Source organism: Meleagris gallopavo, chromosome 1 (assembly GCF_905368555.1).
Source record: "Meleagris gallopavo chromosome 1, MGAL_WU_HG_1.1, whole genome shotgun sequence".
Taxonomy (NCBI): domain Eukaryota; kingdom Metazoa; phylum Chordata; class Aves; order Galliformes; family Phasianidae; genus Meleagris; species Meleagris gallopavo.
The window spans coordinates 82,293,604-82,320,164 of record NC_139404.1 but is presented as its reverse complement, the minus strand read 5'-3'; the positions used below and the strand labels follow the sequence as shown (position 1 = coordinate 82,320,164).

At 39.0% G+C, this 26,561-nt stretch overlaps 1 protein-coding gene across 6 annotated transcripts in view; it reads right to left on the bottom strand.

The window, feature by feature from the left end:
• The window catches only part of NME7 (NME/NM23 family member 7), an 89,750-nt gene that overhangs the window by 58,781 nt on the left and 4,408 nt on the right, over positions 1–26,561 (bottom strand). For all 6 annotated transcript variants that reach the window (XR_014886901.1, XM_085238098.1, XM_085238093.1 and 3 more), the window contains exons 3-7: positions 14,590–14,697; positions 11,041–11,207; positions 5,577–5,687; positions 1,360–1,410; positions 509–716 (exon numbers count right to left, since the gene is read on the bottom strand). Coding sequence is in view for 5 of the 6 variants with exons in the window: in XM_085238098.1 (XP_085094224.1) it covers positions 509–716; positions 1,360–1,410; positions 5,577–5,687; positions 11,041–11,207; positions 14,590–14,697 (645 nt within the window). In the remaining variant the exon portion in view is untranslated. The remainder of the gene's footprint in view (positions 1–508; positions 717–1,359; positions 1,411–5,576; positions 5,688–11,040; positions 11,208–14,589; positions 14,698–26,561) is intronic.

The following is a 26,561-nucleotide window of genomic DNA, read 5'->3' as shown; positions in this document are numbered from 1 at the left end:
CAGTACTGAAAAACTGTTACGTAAACTTTATTCTAGCCATTGCTTATCAGCAGATCTACCCCACATCAGTGTTCATAAACACCCCTGCACTACAGAAATGCCGGTAATATTTAATCACCTAGCCCTAGGGCTTTTTCTTAACGCTTTAAGGAAATACAGACTACAAAGGAGAAGGGGAGCTCCTAGAAGCCAGGCCCACTGTATTACCTTTCAGAACACAAAGCAATACAAAATGGTCTGTCTTCATAAATATTTGTTACGCACAATGGGAGCAGAGTTTTTAGAAGACTAGGCATGTTCTCCTGATCAAATGTCCAAGACTTCCATTTATGACAAATATAAACAAGATTCCTGTTTCCAGCTTATTCTTCCGCACTAAAAAAGAGCAACACAGAATACTCATTCAGAACTCAAATGGGAAAAAAAAGCAATGAGGAATTCCTGACCAGTTGCGTTCTCAAATTAAACTAATAAGAAAACTAGTTAAGAAACAAAGTCAAAAACTTACTCGAGCAGCTGAGGCAACTGAATCTGGGCCGTGAGCTGCATTTCTTATGCCATCATGTCCAAAGTTTGCTCTAATGCTGTCTGGTTCATCAGTTCGAGCCACTGCAGAATTTGCAGGCCCTAGTAATGTTTTCCATTTACAAACTGCATCATCCCGTAAGATTTCCATAGCAACAATAGGACCACTTGTTATAAACTGGAGAAGCTCACTGCAAAATGGAAACAGCATATGGTGATCTGCACTGTAAATTAAAGCCAACAAAAATACATGACCCAGTAGAGAGGCTCAGAACTCAACTCAGCAAAGCCCTGAGCAACCCAACCTAACTTTGTAGCTCTGCTTTGAAGAATATTTTTCTTCTCACTGATTTGAAATGATTTATAATTATTTGTTTCTAAATTAGAGAAAATTCCTATATGGAAGACGTAGTGAATAAGACTGTAGAAGGGAAGACCAAGCAAGCGTGGACAGAAGCTTAAGGTTCCTCAGATAACTATCATTAGTGTAGACAGACATCTGTGAAATAACACCACATGCAAAACTCTTGCTTTTTAATCAATGTATTCAAACATAATTACTCAGCAAAAGAAGGGAGGAGAGGAGAGAAAAAAAGAAGGGAGAGGAGAGGGGAAGAGAGGAGAGAAAAAAAGAAGGCAGAGGAGAGGGGAAGAGAGGAGAGAAAAAAAGAAGGCAGAGGAGAGGGGAGGGAGTTCTAGATCATCTGATCTCCATCATGGTCAGATATAGCCTGTACTCAGTCTCACTGAAGAGCTTGAGTTTGGACCTACAGTAAATCAGTTGCTGTTGCAGAACAATAAATACATACATCAAGCTAAAAATGATATACCTACTTATAAAAAGGTTTTGATTGATGGTCTACGTAGAAATCAACTGCTTCTTTTCTGGAAAAGTAAAAAGATACAGCTTTTTATTTATATATATATATATATAATATATATATATATATATATTTATATATATATACACACACACACACAAAGGATACATGTATATATATATTTTATATATATATTTATATGTACACATATATACACTCATACATATATATGAACTCTGAGAACCACAAACTATCATTCATCAACATTCTTCTATCAATAATGCCTTCCCAAGTTGGAAAAATATAAAAGAAAGTACGCAGATCACTCCAGAAGTAATGCCTCCTATTTATTTCTATGGAAACTAAAACAGATACAAAGAGTACAATAACACTATTTGATACAGAAAATCTTAGCTACAAATAGTATTTTTCAACAGTTACTTCCATTAGCTGTGCATTTTGACCAGTGATGAACCAGAGCCTGCATGCCACTCTTATCAAAATCTGCACCAGTGGAGATGACCCACTATTGCTGGCAGTGTTGAAATGCACCACCCACCCTCTCACAGTGCCCATATTCGCTGTTTGATCTCCAGAAACATTCAACAAGCAACAGTGAATGTCAATGGGCGCCATTCTTTCCGCATGGAGGAATTCAATGACACACCTTTGCTTCATGTGTATTCCCATGTCAGATGCCACTTTATCAGACTGCCCTTCTGCTGCCATCTGTCACACAGCAACAACATGTAAGGGAATACTGGTGTGAAGGTTCAGCTTCCATCATCATCTCACATAGTAAAACAGGAGGCATTACTTTTGGAGCAGCACTCTCACATTTAACTTTGTCATATTTAGCATGGTTAGAGGTGTAATTGACTCCTCTTTACAATCCTGATCTGGGAAGGAAGTCATCACTAAATCTTTTAACTAAGATTTTCAAAGTCACTGATGAGCTCCACATTCTTAGGTTGGGAAACAAACACTGCAGAAACATCCTCTTGACAAGCTATTCACTGTTACATTGCTTTGATCTTTCAGTTCAATTTGAGTGTGTATGTTGGGTAATGAAGTCTGGTTTTAAAGCATAAATAAGCAATTTATCTGCTTCAGTGAAACCTATTACCTTATTGGGGCTAGTGTTTGATGACAGTGAACAACAGCATATTGAATAATCTGGTTTCTACTCAGTATCCACAAATGTTACAATTCAAATAGGCAGCACAACCCCTCCAGATTAGAACATGCCTTCTTATCAAAGGGAAAAGCATATAACTGAGTTTGGTCATGCACTTCCCTCAGGGAAAAATCCAGTTACTACACATTGTTTTTTCCCCATAGCAAGAGACTTCCATGAGGAGGGCTCAGTACTTTGTCAGGTAAACAAAGGCCAGCAAGCACACAAAGTGTATCTGTACTGCAGCTGTTATTTAGTCTCAGTACCTGAGTACAAAGATAGCACAGCAGATGCTGCAGGCTAAGTGCCAGAATATTCATCACTAACACAGGATGATGGCCCTCCCCAAGCTCTGCACTGCCACAGCCATACTTCTAGTAGCACTTTGCTCAGTTTCAGGGTCCACAGTGCAGACCCTCCTTCCATCCACCTGTGAAACATCACTCTTCGGCTTTTCACCCTGCCACTTCCTGAGCTAGACAGCCCACCTTTCTCCCTCCTTTTTCTTGAATGGCTCCTCATGCAAACTCTTGCTACCTTCACTGCTTTTTCTGCATGACAACAGCTAGAAGAATCCATGAGAGTTTTCAAGTTTAGCCGTTATCTTACAACTGCAACTTCAAAACTCCAGTTCAGAAGTGCAGGTTTGGTCTTAGCTTGCTTTCAAATCGCAGAGTCTTCAAGTAGACTAGCAGCTGAAAACAAGCAATAATGCTGATACCCAATCTATATACAAAGCTCAGAGATGCAAGGAAACTGGAAGATCCCCATCTGAAAAATAGTTTCCATAGGCAAAAAAACGTCTCCTGAAATTTTCTGGTCTCCAGTTTTGCTCACCTCAAACAGCTCCCTTTACTGAAAGACACTACCTGAATATATTTCAAGTAACATGCTGCAAGCCTGAACCAAGTCACAGTAACTGTCATCTGCAATGCAACTTTTCATATCTCCTTCTTCATTCGCAGTCCAGACTTGGGCCTGATATTGCCAGAGGCAAGAAATAACCTCAAGAAGTACCTAAAGGTAATTTAATTTCCCTGACAATAACAAAGATTTTAACAGTCACAAATTTCTTCTTTGGGGAATCAAAACAGCTACCTGCCCAGTGGAACTGAACAGTTCCTGGTTGCTTGCTTCAAAAACAATGCTAGTCACAGGAATACTTGCACTCTCAAGCTCCAAGTAAGTTTCTGCTTAAAATTCACTATTTCATCAGAACATCCCTGCTGAAACTAATTCACCAAATAACTTTGGAAAGCAAATGGGAAAAAAAGTACACAGATTCCATATTGTCATTTCAGAATATGAAGAAATATTTCTGGAATATTTCTGTATCAAGTTGAACTCTACTACTCAGTTAAGAATTCCTATTGCAGGAAATATACAACACAACCATAGTTTTATAACTTAGCTCCCTTTTCCATTTCATCTCTCTTTACTGTTCTGCTTTTAAAGAAAGGAAAACTCAACTCATGTGCGATTAACTTAAGTGTCTAGACAGCTGACCTATGAAAGCAGGATCTGTCCTCACTTTTGTATCTTGGCTACATTTTTTGTTTTGTTTTTGTGGGGGTTTTTTTTTTGTTTTTTTTTTTGTTTTTTTTTTGTTTTTTTTTTGTTTTTTTTTTTTACAGAGGCATAAACCAAGTTAACAGGGATTGCCAGATAAATGTCAGTAATATCTTCTTTACTGAAAGCAACAGATGATGCTTGAGCAAGTATGCCAGATCTAGTAGAAGATTTTGGCAAAGCCACAGTTCCAGCATTTTAAAATGGCAATAGCAAGAAACAGTGTATATGTTATGCAGAGAAACTACAAATACTCATACATCATTTAACTAGATTTACTACTGAGGCTCAATTTTACACTTAATAATCATTTTCAATTTTACAAGACAAGCAGGGAGTTTTATACAGGCAGTTAGGCAATAAAAGTTTAATTCTCAGTTTCCATTTCCTTGAAGTCACACGATTTGGCTCAATAGTTCTCCAAGTTCGCTGACACTGAAATAAAGAACCACTCAACACTTGAGAATCAAATATCTCAGACTGCAGGAAAGCAAGCCAAAAAAAAAAAACAAAAAAACCACACAACGGCTGGCTTGAAAAATACTGAATTGTAAACCAGCACTGCAAATCTGACTAAACTCACGAAGTGGAGTTGTTTGAGAGAGCATCCAGGACCAGCCTCAAACACTGCAACAAGTGAACACAGAAATAAGAGGAGGTATTCACTTTTTTTTTTTTTAATTAGTATTTCAGAAAGCCAAAAACAACTTTGAGGTAGGATAAAATTTGCTCTTGATCTCACAGAGAAATCACAAGGAACCATGAAAATTGTACTATTTAATATGGATAGCTTTTCTTGTCAAAAAGATGTTGCATATCAACAGGCTTGGCAATGCAGCAACTGAAAAATACCATAATAATCTTGGAAAATTCTTCTAGGGTAAATTAATCATCTTTAGGGGAAAGCATTTTGCAGAGGAAAGCATAATCTTGTGGTTGAATGAGGCAGGTGGAGAGCAACAAAGGGTGCAGGGGGGAGCATTCAGGGAGATGCACCTGTTCACCCCTGCAATGAGATCAAAAGATCACCTGCTTTGCCTGGGTTGCCTAGTTATTAAAAAGCAAACAAGTTCAGGCGTTGGGAGAACAAATTAAGACAATGGATTTACAGAGAGTGAAGAAACCAAGTACTTTTAAGACAACTGTGTTATAATCTGCAATATGGCTTGTATCAGGAAGTTACAAGGTGAGTACATACAGAGAAGTCATTGGTGAACATTACTGAATTGCTGAAGTAATGCTAGTCACCTTGGATTCACACAAATTCTTTATTTAATCACCCATACTCATTTGCACAAAGCTTTGTGATACTTAATTTTCTACGTGTATTTAGAAACCTACATGTTGTTATGAAACAGATGAGTCTTCCCTTTATTACACACTGGAATGGATTTAATCTATAAAATAACATGGGATAAACTTCACAGAATGGCCTGAACTGCACAAATAGTACATACAATAGAGCTAACCTTACAATTTCTTACCTTGAAAGCACCATCATTTTGGCCTTAGTTATTGTAAATCCTGCATTAATGATGATATCTACTAGTTCTCCAATCTTGGGTGTTGCATCAGGTTTAATCAAAGCCAATGTTCTGAAAGAAAAAGGAGAGATACAGCCAACATTACTTTTCTTAAAGAGTTTAGTGTGCATGTTGAGTTTATACTCAGATGGAGAAGCACCACAGAAAGACATTCTGCCACAGTCAAGCATTCTAGTCCTGCTGTCTCACCAATTTCTATGCTGTTCTTGAATGTCTGTGCAAGGCATTATTCTGATGAGAATAAGCTTTGCTTATTACAATTTCCTCAGCTTTCTAAGCCAAGTCAACCCATAGCATTCCAGTCGCCATTTACCAGCTTCTTCCCTCACTCTGAGAGCAAATAATCTGATCACTTCTTAAAGTGGTGTGTACCTCTACCCACAGTAACAGCTACCTCTCCTAACCCAAACTCACAGCAACTGTTCACAGCCTGCTCCTGAAGTTTGGTTTTTCTCCTTCACACATGAAATTCCTCATATTCTCAACACTTGCCTGTTTCCTGATATTCTCAAACTGATATTCTTCCCACAGAATCCATCCAATTTAAAACCTACATTGCTTTCTAAGGAGTTTGTCCATGAGATTTTTTTCAGCGATTTCAGTTTCAAAGAAAACCTCATAGTCACACAATTGTGCCTCTACCAAGACAGAAAAGAACACTTTCCTGGAGCACGAAAGCTATGAGGAATATTCAGTCAGAAGGACGTACAAGATACATATTAAATTTTTTGAAGCACATCTCTCTCATGCTGTAGATAGTTTCTCTATGCTCCTCACTCCTTGCTTTGAGTTAGAACATAACTCATTGTTTCCTTCTCCTTCCCTACACTCTTTCCTTAAGTAATCATTACACACATAAAAATCAAGCTGATCAACTTCTGTATTTAGAAATATTATTTAAAAACATGCCTCTCCCATGAAAATCAAAGTGAAATTATTTTATTATTACTTTAAAAGTTTAGGAGGCCCCAGTGACAAGAGGGTCCAGTTTTCCTTCATACAGTACAAACACTTCACGGTATATTGTTTGTGTGCCATGGTAGCTGATGCTGATAATGGACACAATAGAATGTTGTGAGATAAGGTATTAGTTATTGACTGACATCTGTATTCTGAGAGACCAAAAAAAAAAATCTCAATGCTCTCCCCCACATTTTTGTTTCCAAGTACATTCTATCTTTTCAACAATTATCTTTTTATACTGTACATCCCCAGGGCCAGGACAGTTTTATTAGCGTGCTTTGCATCAGACCAAGTACACCAAGCACTGAACATATTATTAATCAAAAGTTACAAGCAAAAAAGAAGGTCTGTAAAATGGCATTTTCTATTTGCATTCATCTTGTGGTGAGTCAGCTTCAAATGTGCTCAGCTTACAAATCAACAGATTATTTATTCAACCCTGTATCTCTGAAGCTGTCTCTCTGACAATCCTGAAGAGCTCTTTCCATCTTTTTACAGTTTCTAATAACAAAGGCTACTCAAGATAGATTTTTTTTTTAATGCAGCACCTCCATAAATGACAGGTAAATAACTGCAAATTTTTCTTTTTATTTAGCAGCGTAAAAAATGAAAAGCATGAAAAGCAACCCTTAGGTTTGCAGCAGTATATTCCAATGAGAGCAGATATGCTGAGGATACAAGAGATTGGATGAACTTCCACTAACTTTACTACCTTACCTTAAGCAACCAGAGATTGCCAGATGCTTTGGGAATGAACAGACTGATCTATTTTACAGCAAATTTAAAGGAAGAGAGGTGTCAGAGCAGAAAACATGAAGAGGAAAACTTGAATGCATGCAATATTGCATGTGAAATTAAGAGAGAGACATAAACGACCTTCAGGTCTCAGATACCAACACAGATTCCCACAAGCATCAGAAGGCTTACATACACAGATCAGCGCAGGCCCAGCTCTGTGGGGAAACATAACACAGAAAGACTTGTAGACTAAAGGTGGAGGCAAGTAGTTGTAAGAAATTGCATTTGAGTCAGCTGAGCCTATAGTTCAGCACATCACAGTCCAAACCAAAAACAATTTAACCCTGTCTTCAGGCCAGAGAAGGCTGACCTCAGGAAAGCATGCTAGCATAATTCGCATGGCCCATAGCCTAACTAACATCTTTCCCAAGGATTTAATAGCTCCAATTCATTTTGTGATATTATTTATCATATGACAGGATGTGCCATGTGCATCAGGGCACATGAAGGTGAGCAGTTGTGTGCTGGGTCAATGACAAGCATACCTTCACACAACGCATGATGTACGCTCTGGCTCAAGAAGCTCTCAACTTTCTCATTTACCATGATCACCAAGGATCAAATCACTGAATAAAATCTCCAGTGCGGCTGACATTTCCCTCAGGAATACTTTTTTAATCTATGCTAATACAGAGGTTATTCAGCACGAAGTGCTAATACTAGAAATAAACAATCCCTTACTCTTCTAATTTCAAGCTTTCCAATAAAACTCTAATTCCTAGCGAAATGTAATGAAACATTGCTTTAAGTAGTAATTTACCTGGAAAACACTAATAAAAACTGCAATGAGCAAATCTAACAAAACCTTTTATCAAGCATCAGTGTATAAATTGTAACATCTCGATATGAACTTTTCAGAAGCAAGTAGGGCAAGAAAAAGTATAATTCAAGATGCTGAAGACTGTTCCTGAGATTGGATCAATTCATGTGTCTTATTTTTAGCAATTAGCAATATATTTTTGTAGTTTTACATGATACAGTCTGCAAAGTACTTTTTGAAAAAATTTTAGGTCTAGGAACAAAGAATGAAAACTCATCCTTGTTGCTTACATTTTCAGAATGACTGTTTGACAGTTCTCCACCAAGCGCTAAAAAAAAAAAAAAACCCAGACAGGAGCTGATCAAGGGAATGGTGCACAATTGATGTTGTAGCTATGCTTGTGAGACCTACTTATTTTTAATAAGCTACAGTACGTGCAACAGTCCTATGTCTTGTAAGGGAAGAGATACTCATGTCAATGACAGAATGCATGCAAATAACATACCCAATTTAAGAAGACTGAGCATTTCTAGTTGAGACACAAGTTTTCTCATACCATTTTCAAAATCAGGGATATTAACTGACTTTGAGTACAGACTACTTAGAAAGTACACATTGCTCAGACAAGTGTTTACTTCAGGTTACAACTGCCCAGGATCACAAGTGGAGGACTACACAACAGAAGTCACTTTCTTAAACCAATGTTTCCTTACACAGCGTGTTCTAAGTAAACACATGCTTACCTTCCTGTCTTATCACTTCCTTACACTGGTCTCTTACCACATCTGTTTCACTCCTCACGTAACTAGAGTGACATTTGCTGGCTTTCCTGACAAAAAGGAAGGCCCCTAATTCAAAACATTCACTTTTTTCTTCTTATGCACATCACTTACTTTCTCTCACAGGTCTTTTCTGAGCTTTGTCTGCATGCATATTCAGCAGCCAAAGAATGTACTTCCAAAGCTGAGATAAACAACAGATTATCCTGTACAGTATAAAGGCAAGGAAAGACAGGAATATTTTTCCTCTCATACAACATCCACAAAATTATTAGCAACATCCCAACTAGAAATTTTTAGGAATTAAGTGCTGCAGAAATCTTACTGTATATGTTTAACCAATAACTGCTTTAAATGCTGTGAGGACCAGGCCAAGACGACAAACAGTCCATATGAAGCCATTTTGCACAAGGATTCCTTTACTATGACCCCGTTTACCCAGTGAAAGCCAGCTTCTGTGGAGAAACTGGATTTTGAGGATCTCTTGTCTGTTTAAGACACCTTTCACTATGTTCCCCAAGGCCATTCTGAATATGTAACATCACTTGCATATCTATGTTATCTTTCAGCTGACATTCCTAAAATGTTTTCCAAATAGCTTACGTCATAAAATTCTCTCCTTCCTTTCGTAGAGCACTCCCTCCCCCAGGACCACCTCACTGACACATCTATGGTGTTGCTGACTATATAGTGTTGCTGTACAAACATACAGCTACACTTACGAGAAAAATGTGCCATTTTATCACAACCCACCTTTTCTTATTATAAATGCATCAGTGCCAGGGCTTATGCAAGTTTAGGCAGAGCATGAAACATGCAGCAATAAAAAAATTAAAGTGAGATAAAACCCATAAACAAGACAGAGGTAATCTCAACACTCCAATGAGAGACAGAGCAGTGTCATATACGGAAGTCCTTCTCTGCTATTCTCCACCCTCTTTGCTACTCTTCCACATTCCCAACTCCAGATTGAAGAAAAAGCACCAAAAGCCATCCTTCTGGAAGCTTCTTATGCAAACTTATTATAGCAGTCATTTCCAAGGCAATGTTTTTGTGAGGTTAAGACAAAGATACATGCCAAAACTTGCAGCTGTTCCAAAGTGTCCAGTTACGCTTCTTCAAAAAGAGTTCAAACTAATGCCAGACAGTGGAAGGGAGCAAGAAACAAACTGAACAGGGCTCACTGCAACACCGTGCCTATGAAAATACTCTATGTACTACTTAAAAAAAAAAAAAAAAACTGGAGCAAATGATCCAAATTCACTAATTTTTTAATTCAGACATTACATGCAGTGCAGGCAAATCAGAAAATCAGATTTAAATTCCTCTTAAAGTAATCTTATTGTCATTTTAAGTTTCTCCTACTATTTTTGTTCTTGGATGGGCCCTTAATGTCTTTCCAATGAAAACAGATGATGAGTCTTACCTTTACCTATTAAGTTGGTCTTAATATACAGCCACATAGGTTTTATTGACATTCCTACTCCACACTTTTCATCCTCATGCATGCATAGTTTATGAAATGCTGAAAGCATTCTCAGATGAAAAACCTCCACAGCAAGAAAAGCAGTAGAGGATAGGAATGGCCTCTCTCACTCCAGTTCCTACTGTTCTGTTACTACTGATAATACAAGGTAGATGTATTTGGTAAGGTACTAGTTTTCTGCACTGATTGCAGAGAGGCAGGAGACAGTTTTGCAAGATTGTGGCGCAGTATCCATTAAGGTTACTACACCAATATTGCTGTAAGAGAATCCACAAATCACAAGAATGCTACTCCTTCCACCCCTGCAAGGAGTAACAAAGCTGAGCTGGAGCCCATGTTTTCCTCCTCCACCTCTCCTCTTCAGAGAGATCTGGAGAATGCAGCATCAGACACCATGGATAAACTGGCCTTGAAGATGCATCAGGTGGGAGGGATAATGGTGGGTTTGCCTACAAGCAGGGAACTTCTTCCCTCCAGCTATCAGTATGCCAGATTACTGCAAACATCATGCAGACTTGTGACTAATTCCTCCTTTTCCCACAGTACAGAAATCTTATTTGCAGCAAAGAACAATTACCCCAGTCATAAAGGAGGATTCCAAAAAACAGGTTTTCTTACCTCTCTTTGCGGCTCCCCAGCTTGCGTGCTGTATATTGATCCCCATAGTCCACTAAGGAAAGATGACGAGAAAACACAGTAATTTTGTTGCCCACAAACAGATCCTCAAGGTGTAAGCTCTCATACTTGGTGCGCTTTAGAAAGGTACGATGGTTCTTCACATCATACTGCAGACAAAAGAAGAACAGAAGCTTCTACAGCAAGAGATCTAAGCTGCTGGCAAATCAACACAATTCTTACTCTTCCTTCAAAAATTTCCATAGCTCTGTGGGATTCAATCTGATCATTAAATTGATTTATTTCTTAACCCTTTGAACTTGCACGTGCACCAAGAATGCTTAGAAGATAAAACCACACATTTGTTCCGTTTAAGTGGTCTCAGGGTGATGGCTGTCTTTACAGTTTTTATTTTATTACTTGCTTGTGCTAATTCCAACTATGCTAAATGGTTCACGTCCCTAGTGGATAACTCTGCCCAGCCTCAATGAGAATTCCCCCCCCCAGCTAGTCTGTGCTGTTTCACAGGCCAATGGCTTGAAGCAGTAGCGACCATAATACATGCTGTGGCAGGTCTCCTCTTCAGGGCACTGTTCCAGTGATATTACGCTTTATTTGACTGCATAAAATGCTGAATTAGGGATGGATGGATGGTTGCAGCATTACGTTGAGAAGTTCTCACCGCCTAGAGCTGCAAGCTCAAATGCCTGTCAAGACAATTCAGTTATGTATCAACATTCTGAGCAAGAAGGAAGACATTAATGTGCAGTTTTCTGGGTGGACTGCTAAAGCACAAAAGACAACCTCATGAACAGTTTCTTCTCTTCTACACATAAGTATTACTGATCCCTTCAGTCTCTCGGAGAAACAATCTTAGGAAAGGAAAAGTTTTGTCCTCTTCAGGCCAAACTTTTTTTTTTGATACTTCCTTCTATAAGCAGGATTCCATAATAAAAACTTCCTTAGCCCTCACCTACACGCTCTCAGTGTTCTTCAATTTCAAAAAGAATCAAGCATTAAAATTCTTAATATCTCAACTAAAAGCTTGATCATACTTCATTGAAGCAGTTTTTAGAAAGGCACACCCCCTTCTGTTTCTCTCTTCTTGAGCAGAAGATGAAGAGGGAAGAAAAAAAAAAAAAAAAGGAGGCATCTATCTGTATTAACGAATCCTTGAGTGGAATTCTGGATCTGCTTAAAATATTTTTATAATACAAACGAAAAGTCACAGCAGAAGAAATTTAAGATGGTTTTGATTTTTTGTTTATTTTCTCTCTTCCTTTTCTTATGTATATATAACAGGTAAATTGTCCACAATAATTTCTCCTCTCTAGGAATGTGACCTTTTCAAAGATTTCTTCTTTATTTTAGGAAATCTTCTCTAGAAAGAGAAGTTGTTTGGATTTAAAAATTCTGCATGAGAGTTGTTAACTGTGGAAAACTTGGATAGTTGGGGATGTCTCAACTTAGTCTGATCAGAAACATTGCTTGCTGTCCTTGCAAAAACCTGTGCTGCTTTCTAATGGCTACAAAGCAAGCTGGAAACTTGTCACGTTATTTCCATTGTATTTTTCCTTCACAGGAAGGAGCAAGATACGAAGGACTAAGAAACAAATAGAATGCCAAGAACCTCACATAACATAAACATTCAACAGCTCTATTCCACTCTCAGCTAAAGCATGTACAATGGAGAGCTATCATTGCAGAGACGGGAAAGGTGATGCGACAGCTCTCTCATAAGCGGAGAGAAGCTGGCTCATATCCATTACCTCTCTTCTCCGACAATGCATTAGAGGTAAAGTGAGCAGCTGCCCCATCTCCTTGGGAAGATACAAAAGAGCCAGAAGAATTTTGTAGTAATGAAAAAAGAATCTCCAGACCCCAGATAAGTTTTGAAAACCATAAATAAATCCAGAAAATCATCTTAAATGCAATTTCTGTCTGCAAATTCACCTCCAAACTGAACTTGAGAAATTCCTTCTGCAGAGATACTTCTGGCATTTTTGCTTTTTTTAGCAGTTATATTGATCTCACACAGTCCACGCAAACTCATGACTGCATACACACAATACTATCTCAACCCTGAGAACACAGTGGCAAAACATAAGAACCTACCAAGTCATAGGTATTTGATGCATAAAGCTCAAGAACACCTTGAAAGCTCTTGGTTTTGAGACATCTAGGAGAAATGAACAACAATTTTGTCAGCCTACACATGGTTGTGTAGGAAGATTATTACGGCTCCTGACTGATTAGCTCTGATGTCTCACAGAAAAAAAATCCTCACGTTTTGACAACTGTACACACATATATCATACAAATAACTAAGTTAAAAGGGACAACATCACAGTAGAGTTTATTTCAAGAGATTATCAGTGCAAAGTGCATCTCCTCACACAGGTGGTACCATGGTTTCAGTAAATAGCAGTTTGGATAAGAAAAAGGTAGATTCTGATAGTTCTGTTTATTTCTGTGTTTGATGTTTAAGGCAAGAAAATTTAAAAAATATATTGAAATTAATAGACTATATTCAATATTCAAATTTAGGCTATTCTCAGGCCTTTAGATCCTCATTAAAAATCTAGAAAACTCTAGTCAAAAATCATTCATTCATTCCTAAACGGAAGCACAAAGCACTGGTTGGCTATTTTACTGGATTATCAGTACAGGATTATCTGTACTATATGCTTGTTTTAACCTGCTGTATAATCAATGGATATACAGATGGTGTATATATATATATTCAGGAGCTTGGCTAATATAATTTATATTGGAGTTGTGGGAGAAAGCCACTCATCCCTGTCCTGAGCTTGCGAGATGAACTCCAATGGAGCAGATCTCCAGAGAGATCCTTCCCCACTGGCAGTCAGCTCTTAAATGGGTCTAGGAGAGGTGGAGCCAGGCGCACCCCTTCCTGCAGCACAGGTGATTTGCCTTCACCTGTGCTCCCGTGGCTGACTCATTGCTCGCCTCAGGTGATCAATCAGAGGTTCAGGCTGTGATTCAGCAGCCCCATACACCTGCTATCAATTAAAAATGAGGATTAATTAAACATACCACAAATCAGAAAGGTCTATGCAAGAACCAATAATGGAAAAATTTGGATTCCACTCTCAGAAGCATCCTTCCTTGCATTAAAACCAAATTAGTTCACTGTTTCCTCCACTTTGATAGAAGTTGTTTACAGCTAATGCTTCAGAGACTTCTAGAATTCTAACTGAAAATTATTCTTGTTAGGGATCACCTTCAATTTGTGTTTCTCATGCAGTAGGTTGATGCTGCTGAGTTCCAATACTTAATCCAAGAAGAGATTAAATGAAGACAGATTCGTGAAAATGAAACTCTCCAAGTTTAAGACAAAAATCATTAACATGGAAGCTCTTGCACATGCTCCACTGTGAACTAGCACACTTGCTTTTCTTCTAGTTTGAGAAATAGAGAAAAGTATGTCTTAAATTACAACTTAATTACTTGGAAAAATAATTGGCAGTGTTTTTCCATTTTATAAGCAGTTTAATTATTATATTTAAAATTACTGCTTTTTATTCTTACCATTTCAACTGATCCATCTTTCGGATAATACAGAAGCTCGTAACGCCGAAAGAGTGAAGCATTTGGGTCATACCATTCAGCAGTGAAAGCAAACCTGTCATCTTGACTCTGCAAAGACAAAAAGGAGGGCTACTGAAGTAATCACACATGCAATAAATATACAATTCTGTTGCATTTGTTATCTTATCAGAAAAGTAAAAATTGTTATTGAATGCATTTGTCACCAGCTGTATTTATCAAATGATGATATGCAGGGTGTGCATCTTATCACTTGTTACGCATCACCTTTTAAGTGATGATAAAAACAATATGGCAGTTTTCAAGGAAATCTCAAAACTTATTCTGATTCCACCAGCCATGAAATCTGGACTTTTGTAGTACTTGTGAGACTTAATTTTGTTACATTGAGTCAGGGATTAGACTTACTTTCATTTGTTGAAAAAATGTGCTTGTTCCCAATTAAAATACTGAATTTTGTCATGTTTCCCCACACAGCTTACAAGAAAACCACATTCTTCCTGAGCTGTGATATCTGAACTTCTGTTAATGTTGAGATAAACAGAACTAAGGACAGTAGTGTGATTCATGAGTTAACCTCCTGAAATGTACATAAAGCATAAACAACCTGAGTGCATTTACAACTTATTTTCTGCTCTTAAGAAGCATGCTTTGAAAGGCAGACTGCAATAATTCTAGATCTGTAGATATATGCTCTGCTTCCCCTTACTCACCCTTGAGGGAAGTAAGCACAAAGGCGATGCAATCTAAGTGGATGTGCAGCTCTAGCACCTCTTAGTGGCATATGTTAGCTATTGATATTGCAATATCAGCTATTTGATAGCTGTTAGGTGGAGTTGCAGCCAACTAAGCCTTTTTGTCACCATATTTTAGAAAACAACATTTTAGTTGCTTCAAAGACTTCCCACTAAGAAATGGGACAGAAAGACTTCATGTGGGCTTCCATGACTATGGAAGTAGATTAAAAAAAAAATCATAATCACTTTTGTGGTGAGTGGAAGCCTAAAGAAATAAAAAGATAACAAGTCCACAAATCTGTGATCTGCTTTTGTTGTCAAGTGCATTTTTGCTTCAACATCTTCAGCTTAAAACTGACTTAAGAGTTTTTGCAGGTTACTGTCTGAGCACAAGTAGCAATGAGAAAGAATGAGATAAGAATAATTTCAGAATTTCACAGTGTGATGGATGATTAGGTCTAGGCAGTTAAAAGCATCATGTCCTACTGTCAGCCCCTATGGTGCCCCTACACTGCAAAACAAATAGAGGATCCTATCAGAAAAACTCACCCAATGCCATGTGAAGGCTGCAAAACTCTTATTTCTAAATGCAGAAGTTCAAACAGCAATGAACTCAATATTTGCACAAGTAACTTTAGAAGTTTAGAAGTAACTTGCGTTCTCTACAGCAGACACTACAGCTTTTGACATTATTTAAGCACATCTTTTAGGCACAGAATGATGCACAAAAAGTTCCCTGAAGACTTACCCTAGTTTCTGATCCTTAGTTAAGTTAGTCATGCTTGTGTTTTCATTGCTACTGCCATCATTCTAGATAAACGTAAGCCAGAATAAACACCTTCCTATGGCAAATCTCACACTTCAGGTTTTCCATATGGGCCTGTTCTTGACAATAATGAGGACTAACAGATAATAATAAATGACTGATTTCAACCTTGTTCTTAAATGCACTCATACTGCTGGAAGACAAGACAAAACAAAACATTTGACTGATGAATTTGACCACCATCTTAAAGATGCACGTTATATAGAACCACAGTGAACCAATAGTCGGCTGAAGAGGTTGTCTAAAAAGAAAAGCAGTTCTTGTTCCTGGAGTACTAACTCCAGAAGAGGACTTCTGATGCAGAAGGCTGCATCAAAGTTCATTTTCGAGATCTTACTCAATGCCTGAGCTATTCATTTCTGTTATTCAGCAAGCTCTACTGCTTGCTTTGTATTTATATACATTTATATTAGCTGAATGACTATTCTGTATTATCTTCTTTTAGGACGGCAAGCAAATCCAAGGCAAAAAGGCTATTTAGTTATGGAAAATGCCACTGAGCTACACACTCAATGTACTGCAATGGAATCAGTAGGAAAGTTTAAATTGATTGCTATTTTACTACCTGAAAAACATGTAGAGCTAGTAGTTTCCTAAAACAATCACAGCGAAGTCTCCCATTATCTCGGGAAATGGCTGAAACGTGTCAGTTGTAAAATCATATCAGTGTGAACAGTCCGACTAGTAACAGAACAAGGCAATCTAGGCATATCATAACAAAAACTTCTCCTTTTAAAACAGCTCTCATTCATTTCTGTCTCTCTACTCATTACAATCACACACCTTCCTTCATGGCTATACTACTAAACAAGCAATAAAACTTAAGTTTTCTTTACTTTTCACATCAGTGGAAAAAAATACCAGAATATCAGAAAACCTAGAACTAACTGTCTGCTTTGTATTTAGGTATCGATAGTTTTAAAGTTGCTGTCTTCAAGTTCAGTTTTTACAGGCTCTTTTCATTGTGAAAACCAGCGCATAAGAAATCAGTGACATCAGGAATTCACCTAACGTGAAGATGAAAAAAAAAAATTCTCTTCTTTAATAGACTGCAGAGAAAAACATTTTGAAACACATGCAGGTTTAGCTAGCTTGGTTTTTCTTACTTTGTATTTCTATGTATGAATACACAGTAGAAGTATGGTTTCTATGGCTCTGTGCATATGAGAAACATTTACTGAAAAACAGATGATTTTTTTTTTTTTTAATCAAATATTGTACATAGTACTGAAAGTGATGCAAGTAGCAGCAGCTCTCAGCTAGCATGGGGCTACGTTCTGGAAGCTAAATCAAAACACTCATGACAAAACTGCGCTCATAAAAAACTCAGAGGGAAATGGTTTGCCTGGACCATAGTTGCCAATGAAGCCCACAGCCTGAAAGGAGAATGCTCAGTAAGCTGGGCAGGAAAAGATCTCTTGCTGTATAAATTCTTAAATTTCCACACGGCTTCTGTTCAGCAGTAAAACAAAAGTGGAGCTTTCAGAGATTCTCAGGTGAAGGAACACAGTGATGGAACAGCAAAGTTCAGGCACTAAGGAACTTGCATGCGAAGGTAGAGAAATAGCATCCCTCTGATCCGAGCTAGGCAGAGCACGATGCTTCCTGACTGCCACATCACTTTATTCTTATGTGATGCACACTTACATTTTTCCTCTAGTTTTGACTAGAAATTTCACCCTGGAGCTTTTCTTATAATGGAGGAAACAAGAAATAAGTGCTTAAGTAATCTGTATTTTACTGGACATATCTACTTTCTGGCTCTTCACAGTCTAAGAGAAGAGCAGTTGAAGTGATTCCTTGTGTTAATATACAAGTAACAATTTATTTTTTTTTCTAAACAAGGGTATTGCCTTTCATATGACTTTTTATTACTATACAGATAATTCTGTTCCATCAGGAAGCCTGATATATTAATATCAGTTAATATTAATATTTTAATATTTTTTTTTCCATTTGCCAATTCATGATCTCCAGCTGTAATCTCTCTGATCTCTAATCAAGTAGAAGCAACCACCCACACGTATAATAGTTACCAGCCTGCAATGTTTCATAACCTCTACAGCTCAGTACTCCAGAAAATTTCACATGGAACTACCAAAATAGTTCTTAGAATTAAAGGAGACCTGAGGTATCTAGGAAGTCCACCTTTACATGCTATCAGTAATCTATTGGGGCTTACACATGCTATCAGAAACTTCAACGTGCATGAAATATTTGACATGGACTCACAGACTGCTGCCCGCACATTTAAAAGTTTGGGAGTCACAAATAATATCACTGTTCTAAGTCAGCAGATTTATGTCTGCTGCTCCTTCGATTTTCCCAGTGATTCTGAAATCAGATCAGAAGGAGAATAAAAGCACATGAATCAACTCCCAGAGAAGCAATAAAAAGACTGCAAAAACCTCAGCAGAAGCTGAATCAGAGCCAGAAAGATCCATCTTGGTCTCAGCATTCTGTATTTTGTAAATCTCAGTGCTGTCACAGGGAAAGGTGTGCTCAAGCATGGGTTTCAGTGGTCAAGCTGCTTGTACAAAAATTGATGTGAGCACATTGGGCCAGCACAAGAATGATTCTCACATCAAACGGGTATTTCTCATAATTCATAAAGAAAACTTACCAGAAAGCCTGCCCTAAGTCTTCCTAACATTCTGGCAATAGTTCTTAGAAAAAAAAATGCAATAATTTGTCCTTTCTACGTCAACCTGGTGGCACTGTCTGACATATTTTGGGTGAGCAGGAATATTTTTAATAAAAAATAAGATGGTATCAAAAATCAAATATACAAATTATTTCAAAACTTTTCAGGTGACAATACGAGGCTGAATCCAACATAAAGAAGTCTACTTGTGTGCCTGCCTAGGGAGCTGCATGTCCAATAGGACACCTGGCTTTACAAGTAGCACCGTGTGCTTCTGAATCCAGACAAAACGTGTCACTTTAATTAGCTTTAAAGAAGGTCTCTGCCAGTAGGCTTCGAGTGCTTTTCTTTTACATAAGGACATCTCAAATGTGACAGCCCCCTGCGGATAAATTCATGAAGCTGAAGGACCAAAAAAAAAAAAAAAAAGCCATTTTAAACAATCAGAATCTCTACACAAGTGTTACATAAAATGATGAACTTGAAACATCAAACGAGACACATCAAGCTAAATTAGATTAGAAGATGGCAAAATACTTAATGAGCTGCCCAGCTCCATTTGTGCAACAAGTTTTCATCCAAGAGAGTGGGAAAATGTCATGAAATGTCTTCTGGATTGTTAAGTGAAGGTTGATGGAACACAGGAAACAGAACTGGGATTTCTCTGCTCCAGCTCTTCATGGACTTCCTGTGCTACCTCAGGCAAGCCAACTTAACCTTGTGTGCCTCTTTTCCTCCAATAAAATCCTTACTCTAGAAGGGCATGCCCTACCCTGGGCACTGGTAAATAGAGGATATTTGTATCAGAAGAACCATAAAGCCATTTTAGTTTACATAAAACAGAGTATAGCTTCCTATAACACTGTCTATGCCTGAACTGCTACAGCAAAATGCTCCTCAGAGAGCAAAGGAAAAGTCAGCAAAATGGATAGAGTCGCTTTATCACAGACTTGCTGTTTCATTATACAAGCCTACCTTCATACCTTCCACATTCTCTATGTTCTTCAGTTTGATTAAATAAGAAGGTCTGTACACTTCAATAGATGACAAGGTTAAGCAAATACACATTTATATCACTACACTCTGCCTTACTTTAAGGCCAGCTGACATTAATAAATAGCAAGAAATCATAAGAATGAGGCCTGGTTTTCTGCACTGGTCTTTCTCACCCCTGACCATTCCGAATGCAACTTTTCTTCAGCTCAAGTTCACCTGGATTCTCTGAAGTTTCACTAGGACTGCACTCAACAGTGAAGTCTTCTTTGAAAATGCCACAGAAGGTTCCCTCCCCATTCCTGTGTCACCCAGAGGAACATCATTACACCTTTGTCAAAACTACCTGACACCTGCCAGTAAATCTCAAACTTATCAGGGGAAAAGCAAGGGTAGAAGATGGGAGTCAGACACACACATGCACACTGTGATGACATAAGCTTTGTTTTTCTGAGGCAAACAGGCTGAAAGCAGGTATGTGAAAAATTCTGTTTACACAGTACAAGTAATTTTTCATCATCAATACTTCATTAAAATAGAAATATCAATTTGTGAAAGAAAAAGGTGCAAAAAAGTAAAAGGAAAGTGCAGAAGTAGCTAAGCTATTATATGCTAGCAACCATTTTGCAAGAAATGAGAGGTTTTAGACATACCGGTGGTATTTAGCAAATAGCATACTGAGTGGCAGAAAGTGCTCTCATTTTCAGCATTGTAATAATCCTTAAATCCCAAAATAAATCCTCAGCAACACACGCTTATTAAGTTCTATTATTCAACCCATCTCTGTCTTCCACAGTTCTTTCAATACATGATATCTTCTAGGTAAAACTTAAAACCACAACACTGTGTAGATAGAGCTCTCAATTAGCTCTGTCTCTTAAACCTCATTTTCCTCCTCTTCTTTGTTCATGTTTCTGACATGAGCACCAGCATGATTTTTAAAACTGGTATATTTTTTAGAACAGCCCCCTCACTGCTCTTGCACCTCCCCCCACTTTCTCAACAGGCTTTTCTTCAGAGAGTCAAAAAGATCACTTTCAAATTGAGAAACATCTGGAAACCGCAAATGCCACGACAGTGCCTTGACTACAAGCAATTCTCACTCAGAATGAGAAATTCAGAAGTTCACTGGTGAATTTTGAAAGCATCTCTTCTTTTTTTCCTCCTCAGCATAAAGCAAATCCTATCTATTGAAAATTTTACATGAAATCTAGACAGCTTTATGAAGCTGTGGATATGTTATTAAAATACTTAATATCTCTGGAAATTATATGAATCAAACACAGCTGCATGTACAACAGTCACCCTACCATAAACAGCTACAATTTTCTTTAGTTCCAGTTTCCTAACTCCCAACATCACCAGTGCCCAGCTTCTCAGATGCCTTTTGAACTATATGCTTATATGACTCTTGCTGCTTCGGCCATTTGCTGAGAAGTAACGGGGTTAATTCTGCCTCCATTCTGACCAAGTGAATTATCTTTGGCTGGGACTTTGGCTCACCAAATGATTCGTATGTGCAAGGGTCTTGATGAGCACAGCTCCAGAAGGCTGAAGACACAAAATTTTCTTCTCTGATTCAGGAATGTGCACAGCTACCTCACAACAAAGTTATCGCCCTTCTGTCAATTTACTAAGGAAGAAATCCTCTTTTATTAGACTATGCAAATCCTGCAGGCTTTGTATGAAGCATGTAGGCATGATTAGTGAAAGATATTCCCTAGTTTTTTTCCCTGTCTCTCCTGTAAGAGAGTCAAGAACTGAAATCCTCAACATTTAATTCTAACCCTCTTGTAATCTGCCAATTTGCACTGATTAACTGATTGAGATACTCTTCATTTTGTGGTGTAACAGCTGTGCATGTCTGTCCAGAACATCACTCATCTTTCACATTGCTGTTGCCGCTGCTGAAATGCATCACCCAACACCTCACTGTGCTCACATCTACTGTCTGATCTCCATAAATACTCAGCAAGCATCAATGAAGGGCAGCAGGTGCCATTTTTTTTTCCCCCCCACATGGGGGAATTCAATTCCTCACCTCTGCTTCACCCACACTTCCATGTTAGACATTCTTTCAGACTGCCTCTCTGCTGCCATCTGTTGCATGGCAACAAAATGTAAGGGAATATTAGTGGGAATGTTCACCTTCTGCTGTACCACAACCGTCTGAAGTCATGGGCCAACATAATAAAAGAGGACAAATTACTTCTGGAGCAGCCCTCACAACTGCTCTTAGAGACGTTAGTGCTCTGCAGCACAGTCTGCCTCCACCAACTCAGGAAGTGTGCGACACTGACTGTAGTGAAAGCAGAGCACTTCCCTGACTCAGAAGAGCATCCATAACATAAGTTACATCACAGACCTGAAAGATTTGCATACAGACTTGGAATATTTGAGCATACAGTTTAGGTACTTAGAAAAATTTATCACAAGAGGCAGAACCACAGAATGACCCAGGTTGGAAGGGACCTCAAGGATCGTGAATCTCCAACCTCCTGCCACATGCAGGGCCACCAACCTCCCCATTTAATACTAGAGCAGGTTGCCTAGGGCCTCATCCAACCTGGCCTTGGACACTTCCAGGGACGGGGCATCCACAACCTCTCCGGGCAGCCTGTTCCAGCACCTCACCACTCTCTCTGTAAAGAACTTCCCCCTGACATCCAACCTAAATCTTCCCTGCCTCAACTTCAAACCATTTCCCCTTGTCCTGCTGTTATCTACCCTTTCAAAAAGTTGATTCCCCTCCTGTTTGTAGGCTCCCATTAGGTAATGAAAGGCTGCAATTAGATCACCCCTTCTTTTCTCCAGGCTGAAATCTGCACTGAACCAACACTGCCCTGATCAGTTACTGGATGCTGGGTCTCTAACACTGGAATGAGGTCAGCACCTGCATGTAACCCCAGAGGACAAGAGGGCTATGTATGCTTTATGGTGCTTGTGTGAGTGCATGTGCTTACATGCTCTCAGCTGCATTGTATGTATACTTTTGAAAGACAAAGCTTGGCCAAACATTAATGTTGACAGCAATACTCAAAGGTAGTCTTCCTTTACAGTGACTATTTCTCTCTTAAAAGCTCTTGGAGGAACACCTGCTTACTCACTTATTTGTTGGGACTGACAAATGTTTCAATTTGTTTCCCACAAATCCTTATTCCATTAAATTTGCAACCCCCAGTAGAAGCTATCTGGAAAATTTCAGGCAGAATAATAAAAACCTGCAGAAAGCTATGAGCAACTGGAAGTAAAGGTTTGAAAGAAAACACCTACAAATCTTGAATGAAAGTTCTCAACAGTTCAGCCTAACCTAATGCCTACAGCATCCTTAGATTATCTCAGCTCATAATAATCTTCTGAAAATCATTTTTAACAAGGACTGTTTGCCTTGCAATCACAGCTAAGGAAGTTTGTGTCCTTCAGCCCGCTGATACCATCAAGCACTAACACCCAAGAGTTTGTGTGAACATTCCAAAAGACCACACATGCTTCATCTACCTCGAACGTTCAGAGTACGTAACAGTGTAGTAAAGATTTATGATCCACTGAAGTAAGCAAACAACTCTGCTGACAGGTTTCTTATTTAATATAGTGGGCACTTAAAGCAAGTACTTTGTCTACACCACTGTTTAATCAACTGTTGAAGTTAAAACACTATTTTTCTCCTAAATTGTGTCAAATATTAACTCTAATGTAACTGGACTAAATCCAGGTTTCAGCTAGCACAGATATCATGGTCATTTATTCTATATTCTGCTGTTGATCTAATGACAATTAACATGAATAGAATTTGTCATGGAAAAAAAAAAAAACATTCAGCAGCTTCCCATTAGTGAAGTTGTCAAAAAGTACTCTGTGGGTAAAGGAAGCAAAGTGGGTACTTACAATCCTGTTCTTAAACTCTGGCATTTCTAATGAACTTTTACAGGTCAATTTTATAAATGTTTGGCAATTCAAAAGCTTACTTCTCTTCCCAGAATGCAGAACTTTTGTCACCACAGTTTGGAGCAGACTACGTTAGTTCCCAGAGATGTGAAGGTCTCTGATAGATGCAGACAGTGACTGAAGGATACATTCAGTCTTGTATATGGTTCTGATCATGCTGCTTTTCCCTACCTCCACAGCTCCATTTAATGCTCAGCACTTTCAGAAAAAGGATACTATATAACCCACTTCATCCTTTTGTGAAACAGGATAAACCATCACCATTCCTGTCACAGAATAGAAAGATTTGATGGAGAAAATATCCAGATTTCTTGTGTAACCTGCTACCGTGTTTCTCCAAAACCAAGGCAAAGGCAGCCCAGTTAGTCCATCCTCATTTCCCACTTCTTCATACTCCTCACTGCAATGCAAAAACTGGATACCGAAAGGAGGAAGAGCAGGGTTGCTAATGCTGCCCAGCTCCACAGATGCCACCAGCAACCACTGCTAGTCCAACAGCTCCCCAGGGAGCTGGGTGAGTCACTGTGCCTGGAGGTATTTAAGAAATGTTTAGATGTTGTACTAAGGGACATGGTTTAGTGGGGAAATACTGGTGGTAGATGGACAGTTGGACTGCACGATTTTAGAGGTCTTTTCCAACCTTGATGATTCTACAATTCTGTAATACCCATCTTCTCACTAGTGAGCTGTGAATGTTCAGGCTGAGAGGCCGCAGCCCAGTCAATTAAGAAGTGTGCCATTAACAGAGAACATCAAACACACTAAGGCCAGCATTACAATTAGGTAACTAGAAAACACACTGCTTTACTTAGTCCTGCTCGTCAACTCCAGTAAGTAAATGAATATGCAAAAAGGATAAAAACAGAAGGGTTACTAAATTTAGTGAAAGACCTAAATACGCATGGCATTCATATGAAAGAATCTGCAGATAGCCTCAAGTATGCATGCACACATTTCCTACTTCCCATCTCTATAGCTCCGTATACCTTCTCTTTATAAGAGTGTTAGAATATTCTGCAGAAAAAAGCATGACTTTTTTTTTTAATGAATAAGGCAGTTAAAGAATCCCATGCAAACAGAGAATATAACAGGCTCTCAAGACTGTATTTCCAAAAGCCACTTATTTGCAAGTGTAGGAGCACCATCTAGTGTTCAAAGGAAAAAAATAGCAAAAGTGATAAAAAGCAAATGGTATCCTGCGCTCCATCAGAAGAGGGGTGGCCAGCAGGGACAGGGAGGTGATTGCCCTCCTCTACTCTGCTCTTCCGAGGCCCCATCTGCAGTACTGCGTTCAGGTCTGGAGCCCCCAGTACAAGAAAGACAGGGAGCTGTTGGAGAGGGTCCAGAGGAGAGCCACAAAGACGATCAGAGGGCTGGAGCTTCTCCCCTACGAAGACAGGCTGAGGGAGCAGGACTTGTTCAGCCTGGAGAACAGAAGGCTGCAGGGTGATGACCTCATTGCAGCCTTTCAGTACCTAAAGGGAGCCTACAAACAGGAGGGGAATCAACTCTTTGAAAGGGTAGATAACAGCAGGACAAGGGGAAATGGTTTTAAGTTGAGGAGGGAAGATTTAGGTTGGATGTCAGGAGGAAGTTCTTTACAGAGAGAGAGGTGAGGTGCTGGAACAAGCTGCCCAGAGAGGTTGTGGATGCCCCGTCCCTGGAGGTGCTCAAGGCCAGGTTGGATGGGGCCCTGGGCAGCCTGGTCTAGTATTAAATGGGGAGGTTGGTGGCCCTGCACATGGCAGGGGGGTTGGAGATTCATGATCCTTGAGGTCCCTTCCAACCCGGGCCATTCTGTGATTCTGTGATTAGGCCAGGCACAGTTCTTATACCCATGAAATAGTACTTTTAGTGATTATTCACAGTGGCCACAGCTGTAGATAAAAGTCAGTGTTCATGGAAAAAGCCTCAGGGCTCCAGGCTCATAGCAACAGGTGTTCCTTACAACCTCCATTTTTCCAGCAGTCAGCTAATGATTAACACAGTATTCAGCCTGGATGCAATAGATCCCTGCGATTTTTATTTATTTTAGGAACTTAGTTAAAACATTCAACTAAGCAGCCAGAAGTCCTTTTCAGAGATTCACTATTCTCACAGATTAAACGCATAGAAAAAGGCAAAACCTTCTGCTTTTCAGAATTTTGCCACTGGCCAGCAAAACCACTATGGACTATAGAACAAGACGTGCAAGATGGAGCTGAGAGAGCAGGACCTGCTCAGCCAGCAAGGAAGAAAAGTGAGAGCAACTGCAGCCCTCAGCTCCCTGACTGCCAAGATGGGGCCAGCCTTTTCAGAGTCTGAAAGCAAAAAAGCAAAGGATGTAAGCTGAAACACAGGAATTTCCAGTAAGGATTTATCTGATTATTCCTTTCTTTAACCAAGAGGGTGGATGAAGACCAGGACAGGTTGCCCTGGGGAGCAGAACCTCCATCTTTTGATATCTTCAGGATGCACCCAGGTGCGTCCCAAAGCAACCTGAGCTGATTAGAACCATTTTGAAAGGTGGGTCAGACTGGGTTACCCCAGCAAGTCCCTTACAGCCTAAACGATATTTTCATTGTCAGTTTGGCTGCTTCTTGCCTAAGGGTCACATCCATCAGAACTTCTGAGTTTCTCCAGATCCTACACAGATGTGTGGGCTTCTTATGGTAACCTGAGGTGCTTTAAAAGTAATTCAGAGCTCAAATACAACATTTTTAAGTATAAATTTTATCCATATGAAATCTGCTTGGAACAACACTTTAAATAACCACCAACTGTCAATAAATCTTTTTTAATCATAAACTTTCAATTGGTGACTTTTCCT